The sequence below is a fragment of the Hyperolius riggenbachi genome, chromosome 4 (genome assembly GCF_040937935.1).
Source record: "Hyperolius riggenbachi isolate aHypRig1 chromosome 4, aHypRig1.pri, whole genome shotgun sequence".
NCBI classification, from domain to species: domain Eukaryota; kingdom Metazoa; phylum Chordata; class Amphibia; order Anura; family Hyperoliidae; genus Hyperolius; species Hyperolius riggenbachi.
In genome coordinates, this window is record NC_090649.1 from 39,233,584 (window position 1) to 39,246,264 (window position 12,681).

Genomic DNA, 12,681 nt, shown 5'->3' on the forward strand with positions numbered 1-12,681 from the left:
ATGCCCTGCGATTGTGATTAACCCTAATCACAATTGCACAACATTTAAATACATTGGCAATGCAATTTTTTTGGGAAACACCGGAGATTGTCTGCGATCCAAAAATGCTGTCAAAATTGCCCTAGTGGGTCCCAGACTTTGTTGTCCATACACAGCAATCTGGAATAAAAATCCAAGCAGCAAATATCATCATAAAACAGACATATCAAGAAGTTTTAAATCAGGATGATACCATTTATTGGCTAACTAAAAATGAATAAATGCGTCGGGCTTATATCCTGTTAGTTTGCAGGCCGGTGGTACAGACAGCTTATATTTGCAACATCAAAAGGGAAAACAGATATTTTTTTCAAGCATAAATACATGTCATTAAGATGCCTTAATTCAAATAGAATATCTAAATGGGGTTAGAGGTTGTTAGATGAGATAAGGATCCTTGTTTACTCCATGCTCACGGACCTGGGATTAGGATTGACCCAGAGGTTGCATGTATATAGCTGTCTGTACCACCAGCCTGCAAACTAACAGGATATAAGCCCGACACAAGGCCGAAAGCTTGCTTATTTTTATTCATTTTTAGTTAGCCAATAAATTGTATCATCCTGATTTAAAACTTCTTGCTTTTACTGATGGCTAACATGGTACAATACCCTACTGCTACTACTAAGACAGAAATATGGAACTCCTCATCATTTCGCAGGCTACGGCTGGATGTGGTTGCCAGGTAGCCAAGCGCAACACAGGGCCAATTTAACAGCAAGTCCGCTATGGCGGCTCACTTCAGCCCTCGCCAATCCACTTTAAGCGAGAGTCCGGTAAGCCGTCTAGCACAAGACATGAGTGCAGTAATTGAGTCTATTGATTGGCTGGAATGTAATCTGGAGATACTGGGAACAGCACTTATCATTGATGAATATAATCTCTTACCTCGTCGAACTTGGCCTCATCCTCGCAGTTCTCCAGCACACGGGTGTAAAACGAGAGGCCTGAAACACAAGAGGAGACGCGTTATCAGAACGCTCGGTGACAAGATGGAGGAGATAACGGTAATTACACACGGCCTACACCTCAGCGATGGAGCGGCCTCTGATCTATCGCCCAGGTGCCCACAGAGATACAGCCGTCACCTCACAAAATGGCCGCCATTTTACATCACTCCCTCCCTCATCTTCTTCCAGGTAACCGTGACAACAGAGGAGCTAATCGATCATAAAGCAAGTTTCCACACTCCTTCAATGTGGATAAAACATCCAATCATTTATTGGTTATCCAGTAAAAGTACAGCAATGGTAAATGGCAGCAACAGAAACTTGCTTTATGGAATGGCACCCTTCCGCTTTTACATAGCACATCAGGGGCGTCTCTATAGGGAACAGCCCCTGCAACCGCATGGGGGCCCAGAGCTGTAAGGGGGCCCCAATTATTACTTATCTCCCTCCGATAGAGGGATCCATCCTTCAGATCAGGTATTTTTAATGCTACAAATGTTATGGGTGTGAAGATTATGATGTCCACACTTGTTTTATGACCCTTGACATATGGGACCCCAGGCTATGAGGGTCACTAGCAGTAAGCAAGGGAGAGGGTGTGAACAATGGGGGGGGGGGGTAGGAGCCTTCAAAGTTTTGCTGGCCCCATGATTTGTAGTTGCATCCCTGTAGCACATACATATAGGGTGTGGTAGAGCAGTTCTTTCCTGAACTATTAGAAGAACTAGTCTAGTTGAGGTGGCCCCGGCCCAGTGGGAAACCTCATAGACAAATGTCCACTCCCAGCTCGCTGCAATTTATTCCAACCACTAATTTGTAAGAAATAGGGGGCCCAGTGGCAAACACTATTCATGCCACCAACCAAATAGGTTTAGTAAAGTTGTCAAAAGCCCAGAGGCCAAATGCCTTGAGTGGAGGATCTGAGATTCCTTTTTCTTACAAATTAGTGGTAGGCTGATCGCGACCAAACTGCAACGAGCAGGGATCGTCTGTTGGTCTATAAGGTTTCCCCGCTGGGCCACCTCAACTAGAATAGCTCCACAACAGAGATAGCTTTGAAACAACTGATCACTGGAGCATTGAATGGAGTCAAATGATCAACTGTGCAGCCAATGGAAACCCCCGAGGGGGGAAGAGGTGAAACCTTCACCACAGGAAGCAGAAACTGATTAGTTAGCTGTTTCCAGAATGATGCGACAGTCACACTACTCGTGTACAAATGAAATCTCTGATATTTTCTCCGAAGGTTAATCCTTCTCATACCGAGATTAAAGAACAAATTGTCATAACTGAATGACTGATAAGATTCCCAGGAGAAAATTAAATACTAATTAACCCTTTCAGGCAATTTTCTTTTAATAAACAAAAGTTTTGTTTTGAAAGGTGGTCATACATTTATTGATTTTTTTTCCTCTTGATATCCTTCAAATTTGATCACTCTGTGATCATCTGCTAGAAATGAATGCCACAGATAATCGGATTGGTCTATTGGTGACCGGTTGGGAGCATGGTGGTAGTGGTGGTCGAATTTGGGGAAGACCAATGAGCAGAGTGTTGGCAACTGAGCTAACTCTTACCTGTCCACCAGAGCGCCTCTTCCCAAGTCCGGTGTCTTCTCTCCATTCTGCGATGCTCCTCCTCCTGTGTCTTCTATCCTGGGGTCCCTGTGTCACGTGACAAATGCTAGATGCTAAATACTAAAGGCCTGGAAGTATAAAGGCCGGAGCTCTAGTGTTTGGCCTCTAGCCTTTTTGTCCCAGCCCGGGAGGTACGCATTACATAGGGGAGAACTGTGGGTACTGGCAGGTGGAGGCACCTTCAAAGACTTCAAATAGATTTCATGCTGAAATCTCTTGAAAATCTGTGTAAAGTGAGTGGAAGGATTAGATACCATTCATATCAGATTTGATCTGAGAGGGAAGGTTCAATCTGAAGGGTATCTATTAGTGTATGGTCACCTTTAGCTCCGTGCACATGCTTGATCACCATTGTTGTAAAAATATGCGATCCCGACAGTTTGCGCAGTTGAATTAAGCGACAACAACCACTAGCAGATGGGCTAACAGAGAGTATAAAACCTTTGCTACTGATAACCTTTGGAGTCTAAGGGATGAGCCATTATGAATTTGGAACTCGGCTTCGGGAACAGAACCAGAACATTTACCTATGCAGGCCCCGGCTGGGGTGGGGGGTGTTTACTTCGTTCTTGTTGCCGCCTCTGGCTGCAGTGCTCCTTACTGCATTCCATCTCTATGATACTTTGTCTGGCTGTAAAGGAGGAAGTGTCAGAGAGATGCAATGCGATGTGGAGTGCAGTGGTAGAGACGGAGAAAAGGGTGAGTTACACGATACGTTATTAAACACCTCCTGCCACCCAGTAAAGGTTCTGGTTCATAACAGCGTTCCGAATTTGTGAGCACATCCCTAACACTGCATAAGTAACTAATATGTTTAAATCCAATGTTAGATTCCACCTTTAATTATACATCTCTTTGTTCCTTGAAGAGCTCACAGGACGTCAAACTGAGCTGAGCAGGGCTCCTCGATATGTTCAGTCCAGCAGCAGACGGGTAGAATGAGGATGTTCCAGTGTAAGATGATTGGACAGCCTTGTTGAGAGAACCTGCCACTCACTGTCACCAGTCCTGACAAGCAAGAGCTAATGATGATGACACATGGCCAATTATTCCTCCTATTACCGCCTGAACTCCGATCTGTCCAGCCATACGTCCCCAGCGGGTAATCTGCTTGCTGAGACCGAGATTGTGGGGGTGGGGTGAGCGGAATTAATTGTAGGTGTTTGTTGCCCATGCACAAGTGGCAACTATGTGTCGCTCCCCATCCCCCCCAATTGAATTTGCAGTAGTCCACTACATGCGTTCCCTCACTCTTGAAGTCTGAAAAATGTACCCCCCTTTTATGGATTGGACTTTGCCAGGAGCATCTTGCCTCCTTTATACAAAGAGGTGAGAAGAAATCACCTCTGTCTGACAGTTAACTCTTTCAGATCAGAGAAATGATAGCCCACTTCATTAATCACTTCAGTGGATCGGATAATGGCACTGAAGTGGTTAAAGGTCCCCTAGGTGTGTGCACAGCCTGAGGTAGGACAGTGCTGCACCTCCTCCTGTACTCCTCCTCAGTACTGGCGGCTGCTGCCCGGGACACAGCGGGAATACAATGGAGACGGCTTATATAGCACTTCACTCCTGTCAGCACTTCTTTTCACATCCGTATACAAGGCAGAAAAAAGATGATTACATTGGAACTAACAGCCAGAGGCAGCAGGTCTGACATCAAGATAAGTACAGAAGTGTAGAAGAAGAAGAGAAGAACACCAAGAATAGGAGAACAATCAAGAAGACGCGTCCACAGAAGAAGACAGACGTATAACAGAAGAGTACAGATGAAATAAAGTCTTATTTGTTTTAGTATTTTTTTGTAAGTGAACATTTATTTTGAATTCAGTTTAAGCATTATGACATGATTGTGAGCAGGTAGGGGTGCCTGCTATTTAGCAAATTTCAGCACCTGGGCACTAATACCGCTATTTTCTATTTGCACCTATGACTGCGCCCAAATGGTCTATTTGCCGCATGCGCCCTTTTTTACTGCTTCGGTCAGGGCCGGATTTACCATAAGTCACTGTAGGCTGGAGCTTACAGGCGCCTGATGATGGAAAGGCAGCTCACCGAGCCCCTCCCTTCCTTCTTCCTTATGCAGAGTCCCAAGTAAAATGTAAATGAGAGGTTACTCACCGGCTTTTTGCATTCTACTGACAGATTTCCCTTCAGTCGAGGGCATCTCTAGCTACCTAATACCAAGGATAGCTCTGGCTACCTAATACTAAGGGGCACCTGTAGCTATCTATGATGGGCAAGGAAACTAAGGGAGAAGGGACCACTGGGCCAGCCACCACACTTGTGGTGCAGTTTGGTGCGGTTTGTAGGTTCATGGAGGGTGAAATCTAGGGTGCCAGGACATCCGTGTCTATAAGCTCTTTTGGTGTAAATCCGGGCCTGGCTTCGGTGCAGAGGTGCCCCTCCCATTCCATGTGCAGCCCCCTCTTCCATGTGTATCATCCATATACAGCAGCCCCTCCCATTCCACGTGTATCACCCATGTACAACAGCCCCTCACTTTCATGTACAGCTCCCTTGGGCATCAACTTCCCTTTTTCATGTGTTGCTTCACATTTTCAGCCCCCCTCTTTCATATGTAGCAACCCCTCTTTCACATCCAGGTGCCCCCCTGGGCTGCAGCCGTCCAAGGCCCCCACGTATAGAGAGAGTGTAGATAAGAGAGTAGCTCAACACACAGTACAATCAGAACATCCGGCAACACACGTACAAAATACATACAGTGGTGTGAAAAACGATTTGCCCCCTTCCTGATTTCTTATTCTTTTGCATGTTTGTCACACTTAAATGTTTCGGCTCATCAAAAACCGTTAACTATTAGTCAAAGATAACATAATTGAACACAAAATGCAGTTTTAAATGATGGTTTTTATTATTTAGTGAGAAAAAAAAACTCCAAATCTACATGGCCCTGTGTGAAAAAGTGATTGCCCCCCTTGTTAAAAAAATCAGTGCTGGGCCGAAATTACGCATTAGCGTAATTACGCATCGTAATTCACTACAAATGCACCGTAAGCGTTACGTGTAAGGTTACGGTATTACGCGTAGACCGTAGGGTTACGTTTTACGCGTAACAAATTACGCGTAAGACAGTAAACTCCCATTGAAATTACAGTCTGCCGTAATCGCGTAATATTACGCTCCCGTATAATATAAAAAAGCCACCGACTTTAAGGGTTAATAGCAAAGCCCCCTTAAGTGCTAAGAGCCTCAAATTTGGAGAATATATTAAGAAGATCAGAAGGAATAAGAGGAAAAAAATTTTTTTCAAAAAGACCTTATAGTTTTTGAGAAAATCGATGTTAAAGTTTCAAAGGAAAAATATATACATTTAAAAACCCGCCGACTTTAACGGTTAATAGCAAAGCCTGCTTAAAATTTAGGAACACCAAATTCACAGGGTATATTAAGGGGATCAGTGGGAATAAGAGGAAAATTTTTTTTTCAAAAAGACCTTATAGTTTTTGAGAAAATCGATTTTTAAGTTTCAAGGGCGAAAATGTCTTTTAAATGCGGAAAATGTCAGTTTTTTTTGCACAGGTAACAATAGTGTTTTATTTTCATAGATTCCCCCAAGTGGGAAGAGTTTTACTTACTTCGTTCTGAGTGTGGGAAATATAAAAAAAAAAACGACGTGGGGTCCCCCCTCCCAGACCTCTTTAACCCCTTGTCCCCCATGCAGACTGGGATAGCCAGAATGCGGAGCACCGGCCGCGTGGGGCTCCGCACCCTGACTATACCAGCCCGCATGGTCCATGGATTGGGGGGTCTCGGAAGGGGAGGGGCAGCCAAGCTTTCCCCTCCCCCTCCGAGCCCTTGTCCAATCCAAGGACAAGGGGCTCTTCTCCACCTCCGATGGGCGGTGGAGGTGGAGGCCGCGATTTCCTGGGGAGGGGTTCATGGTGGCATCTGGGAGTCCCCTTTAAAAAGGGGTCCCCCAGATGCCCACCCCCCTCCCAGGAGAAATGAGTATAGAGGTACTTGTAGTACCCCTTACCCATTTCCTTTAAGAGTTAAAAGTAAATAAACACACAAACACATAGAAAAAGTATTTTAATTGAACAAAAAACATAACCAAGAAAAAAGTCCTTTAATATTCTTAATTAACCATTAATACTTACCTGTCCCTTTAACCTCCCTGACGTTCTATTAAAATCGCCAGGGAGGCTGCGGGAGGGTTTTTTTTAAATTAAAAAAAAAGTATTTCATGCAGCCAACTGAAAGTTGGCTGCATGAAAGCCCACTAGAGGGCGCTCCGGAAGCGTACTTTCGATCGCCTCCGGCAATCGAAAGTAACAAGATAGGCCGCAATGAGCGGCCTATCTTGTTTCGCTTTCCTCGTCGCCATGGCGACGAGCGGAGTGACGTCATGGACGTCAGTCGACGTCCTGACGTCAGAGCCGCCCGATCCAGCCCCTAGCGCCGGCCGGAACTGTTTGTTCCGGCTGCGCTGGGCTCGGGCGGCTGGGGGGACCCTCTTTCGCCGCTGCACGCGGCGGATCGCCGCGGCGCGGCGGCGATCGGGCAGCACACGCGGCTGGCAAAGTGCCGGCTGCGTGTGCTGCTTTTTTCAGAAAGCAAATCGGCCCAGCAGGGCCTGAGCGGCGACCTCCGGCGGCATACCCCGAGCTCAGCTCGGGATTACCGCCAAGGAGGTTAAAAGCCAGTTCCCACGCAATATCCTCGGAAATATACTAATCAGTTACAATGTAACAAAGTTATTACAATGTAACAACTTTGTTACATTGTAACTACGCCGCACCCGACGTCACTCACCGCCGCCGCCGCGTCTGTGCTGCAGGACCCGACAGAGCTCTGAGCTATAGCTCAGAGCTCTCTAAGCATCTTTGTATTTGGGCTCCAAGGAGCCCCATTGGTCCTTAGCAGACCAATGGGGTTCCTTCTGATTTGAAGGAACCCCATTGGTCTGCTAAGGACCAATGGGGCTCCTTGGAGCCCAAATACAAAGATGCTTTCGAGAGCTCTGAGCTAATATAGCTCAGAGCTCTGTCGGGTGAAGGGACGCTAAGTCCCCGCCGGCTCCGCTGCCCTCCTTGCCTCTCCCACATGTCACCTATATACATGCTGGCACCCATGGGTGCCAGCATGTATATGAGTGACAGGTGTGGGCGGAGTGGACGGCGGGAGCCAGCGGGGACTAGCGTGTATGCGGCGGCCGGCGGGTGAGCGGCGAGTGACGTCGGGTGCGGTGGTGTTACAAAGTAACAAAGTTGTTACATTGTAATAACTTTGTTACATTGTAACTGATTAGTATATTTCCGAGGATATTGCGTGGGAACTGGCTTTTAAAGGGACAGGTAAGTATTAATGGTTAATTAAGAATATTAAAGGACTTTTTTCGTGGTTATGTTTTTTGTTCAATTAAAATACTTTTTCTATGTGTTTGTGTGTTTATTTACTTTTAACTCTTAAAGGAAATGGGTAAGGGGTACTACAAGTACCTCTATATTCATTTCTCCTGGGAGGGGGGTGGGCATCTGGGGGACCCCTTTTTAAAGGGGACTCCCAGATGCCACCATGAACCCCTCCCCAGGAAATCGCGGCCTCCACCTCCACCGCCCATCGGAGGTGGAGAAGAGCCCCTTGTCCTTGGATTGGACAAGGGCTCGGAGGGGGAGGGGAAAGCTTGGCTGCCCCTCCCCTTCCGAGACCCCCCAATCCATGGACCATGCGGGCTGGTATAGTCAGGGTGCGGAGCCCCACGCGGCCGGTGCTCCGCATTCTGGCTATCCCAGTCTGCATGGGGGACAAGGGGTTAAAGAGGTCTGGGAGGGGGGACCCCACGTCGTTTTTTTTTATATTTCCCACACTCAGAACGAAGTAAGTAAAACTCTTCCCACTTGGGGGAATCTATGAAAATAAAACACTATTGTTACCTGTGCAAAAAAAAACTGACATTTTCCGCATTTAAAAGACATTTTCGCCCTTGAAACTTAAAAATCGATTTTCTCGATTTTTAAGCAGGCTTTGCTATTAACCGTTAAAGTCGGTGGGTTTTTAAATGTATATATTTTTCCTTTGAAACTTTAACATCGATTTTCTCAAAAACTATAAGGTCTTTTTGAAAAAAATTTTTTTCCTCTTATTCCTTCTGATCTCCTTAATATATTCTCCAAATTTGAGGCTCTTAGCACTTAAGGGGGCTTTGCTATTAACCCTTAAAGTCGGCGGCTACCTAACATTGATCCATGCGTCAACTTTTCCGCTTGGCAGCATGACCTTACGCATTAATTACTAGTAGGATTTTACGCGTAAGCCTATAACGTAATAACCTGAATTACGGTATACTTACGCGTAATTGCGTAAGTGCTATGCGTAATTATAGACATGTACCGAAATTGAATGTCTATGCCGTAAGCGTAATTTCGTAATGCGTAATAGCGTAAAATTACGCGTAATGATCCGTAAGCGTAGCTTTCTCCATTACGACCAGCACTGAAAAAAATAACTTAACTGTGGTTTATCACACCTGAGTTCAATTTCTGTAGTCACCCCCAGGCCTGATTACTGCCACACCTGTTTCAATCAAGAAATCACTTAAATAGGAGCTATCTGACACAGAGAAGTAGACCAAAAGCACCTCAAAAGCTAAACATCATGCCAAGATCCAAAGAAATTCAGGAACAAATGAGAACAAAAGTACTGTAATTGAGATCTATCAGTCTGGTAAATGTTATAAAGCCATTTCTAAAGCTTTGGGACTCCAGCGAACCACAGTGAGAGTCATTATCCACAAATGGCAAAAACATAGAACAGTGATGAACCTTCCCAGGAGTGGCCGGCCGACCAAAATTACCCCAAGAGCGCAGAGAAAACTCATCCGAGAGGCCACAAAAGACCCCAGGACAACATCTAAAGAACTGCAGGCCTCACTTGCCGCAAAAACGGCCTGCATGGCAGATATCCAAGGCGCAAACCACTTTTAAGCAAAAAGAACATTAAGGCTTGTCTCAATTTTGCTAAAAAACATCTCAATGATTGCCAAGACTTTTGGGAAAATACCTTGTGGACCGACGAGACAAAAGTTGAACTTTTTGGAAGGTGCGTGTCCTGTTACATCTGGCGTAGAAGTCACACATCATTTCAGCAAAAGAACATCATACCAACAGTAAAATATGGTGGTGGTAGTGTGATGGTCTGGGGATGTTTTGCTGCTTCAGGACCTGGAAGGCTTGCTGTGATAGATGGAACCATGAATTCTACTGTCTACCAAAAAATCCTGAAGGAGAATGTCCGGCCATCTGTTCGTCAACTCAAGCTGAAGCGATCTTGGGTGCTGCAGCAGGACAATGACCCAAAACACACCAGCAAATCCACCTCTGAATGGCTGAAGAAAAACAAAATGAAGACTTTGGAGTGGCCTAGTCAAAGTCCTGACCTGAATCCTATTGAGATGTTGTGGCATGACCTTAAAAAGGTGGTACATGCTAGAAAACCCTCAAATAAAGCTGAATTACAACAATTCTGCAAAGATGAGTGTGACTAAATTCCTCCAGAGCGCTGTAAAAGACTCGTTGCAAGTTATCACAAATGCTTGATTGCAGTTATTGCTGCTAAGGGTGGCCCAACCAGTTATTAGGTTCAGGGGGCAATTTCTTTTTCACACAGGGCCATGTAGGTTTTGAGTTTTTTTCTCACTAAATAATAAAAACCATCATTTAAAACTGCATTTTGTGTTCAATTATGTTATCTTTGACTAATAGTTAACGGTTTTTGATGAGCAGAAACATTTAAGTCTGACAAACATGCAAAAGAATAAGAAATCAGGAAGGGGGCAAATAGTTTTTCACACCACTGTATATACTAGTGCTCAGTGTACAGATAAGCATGATGTCTGCACAGTGATTGCTCCCAAATGGTCACCTGAACTGATCAGGAACAATCAATTTGGACAACAGCAATCCAGCATCTGTATAAAATGCATAAACACGTTCTCTTTATCATTCTGCAAGTGACATGCATGGGTTTTCAGCTCTGCCGGACGTGGAATGAGATGGGATAGCAGTAATGGATTAACAAGTTCTGCTGACCTCTGTGTGAGTTTATTGCAGGAAGGGAGGAAGCAGTGAAGGAGACTGATAAGAGACCCCCCCTTCCCTCACATTCCCCAGAATCCTTTGTTATGAGCCATTGTCTGGCCCTCAGCAATCAGCCGCTTCCCAATGCTGCAGGCTGTGCTGAGAGGCAGGAAAAGCCAGGCCAAGGTCCTATCTGAGGAGACCTCATAACTCAATGCTCTTTGCCCAACAAAGAGGCAGCTCAAATCAAATCAAACACAGCTTTATCAGCATGACCAAGCTTCATACAGACATCGCCAAAGCAAGAGGAACTGGGGACATGGAGCTGGGGTGGGATAGGGATAGTTAATACAACTCAACAGAGGCTTCCATCTGAAAATGGCACCTGAGAATAATGATGCACACTGTTGCCGCTAATCCGTTTGCCACTTATCGCTATTTAACGTTAAAGCCTTATTATTATTTAGCGTTAAAGCCTTATCGTTATTTAGCGTTAACACACAGAACCCTCTCTGTACCTATCCCTAACCCATAAACCCCCCCTGGTGGTGCCTAACCCTAACCACCCCCCTGGTGGTGCCTAACCCTAACTACCCCCCTGGTGGTGCCTAACCCTAACCACCCCTGGTGGTGCCTAACCCTAACCACCCCCCTGGTGGTGCCTAACCCTAACTACCCCCCTGGTGGTGCCTAACCCTAACCACCCCTGGTGGTGCCTAACCCTAAGATCCCCCTGGTGGTGCCTAACCCTAAGACCCTCCCTGGTGGTGCCTAACCCTAAGACCCCCCCAGTGCCTAACCCTAACCTTGACAGTGCTACATTAAATCCATTCCCCATTTTGCAGTTAAATAACGTCTGCAGTTTGGCTTATGTAGGGCGCTATTGATAAATAACGTTAGTGTGTGCCACTATTGATAAATAACGTTAGTGTGTGCCACTATTGATAAATAACGTTAGTGTGTGCCACTACTGATAAATAACGTTAGTGTGTGCCGTTTTTCTTCTTTTTTCCCTGTGCGCCATTATTATGCAGTACTAACGATAAATAGCGATAAGCGTATCTTTTTAATGCAGCGCCATTTTTATGCATAGGCGCTGTGCGCCATTATTCACTGATCCCCAACAGCGCATCATCAAATGCGACAGCTTGCACTGATGAAGCTCAAAACAACCTGAAACAGCTGCCTGAAATTATAGCCCACTAAATCCAGCACTGGAAATCTCCGCCATGTTTGGGACCTGTTATTCCTGCCAGGATATAGATATTGATTGCCATACCGCAAGCTACTGCTGTTCATGTCTCTCTCCTGTTACTGCAGCCCACTCACCCTGCTGTCACTATGACAGCAGAGCCGGTCAGGTGCCGATTTCATTGGCTCCTGACCCTGTGATCACTGTGATTGGGTGTGATTGGCTCACCATGATCAGAGTCAAGAACCAATGAAATCGGCTCCTGACCGACTCTGCTGTCATAGCGACAGCAGGGAGAGTGGCACCAATGGGGAGAGAGATGGGTCTGTGTGGCAGTTTGTCGTGAGCCCCATTATTTATTTTTATTTACCAAAAAGTTTCTGGTCCTTAAAGCGGACCTGAACTCAGAACTTCCTCTCTGCTCTAAAAGATAAGCAAAAGCATAATAACTTTTAAAGAAAAAACATTTCTTTGTTACAGTTGATACAAATAATGCAATAAATCTGCAGTGTGTCTACTTCCTGCTTTCATGGAAGCAAACATAGGGTTAAAATCCTGTGTTTACAAATTAGCTGATCTGCTGAGGCAGCCAGCTGACACAGCTGAGATATTAACGTACGGTTGTGATTAGTCACAGATGAGGGGGGGAATTAGACAGGCTGAACTCTGTAAATACATACAGGGTGCATTTCTCTCTGTTTCCCTTCTGTCCTGTGCAAGAGTTTAGGTCCACTTTACAGGGCCAAAGACTTCTGGTAGGTAATTGGTTAACGTTGAAAGTCACACTGCAATAGTAAGTCTACACGACGTTCATAGTGAAT

General features: G+C 45.4%; 1 protein-coding gene across 14 annotated transcripts in view; it reads right to left on the minus strand.

The window, feature by feature from the left end:
• OTOF (otoferlin) overlaps window positions 1-12,681 on the minus strand; it is a 500,418-nt gene that overhangs the window by 428,668 nt on the left and 59,069 nt on the right. For all 14 annotated transcript variants that reach the window (XM_068279952.1, XM_068279942.1, XM_068279943.1 and 11 more), the window contains exon 2: window positions 928-986. In XM_068279952.1, coding sequence (XP_068136053.1) covers window positions 928-986 — 59 coding nt within the window. The remainder of the gene's footprint in view (window positions 1-927; window positions 987-12,681) is intronic.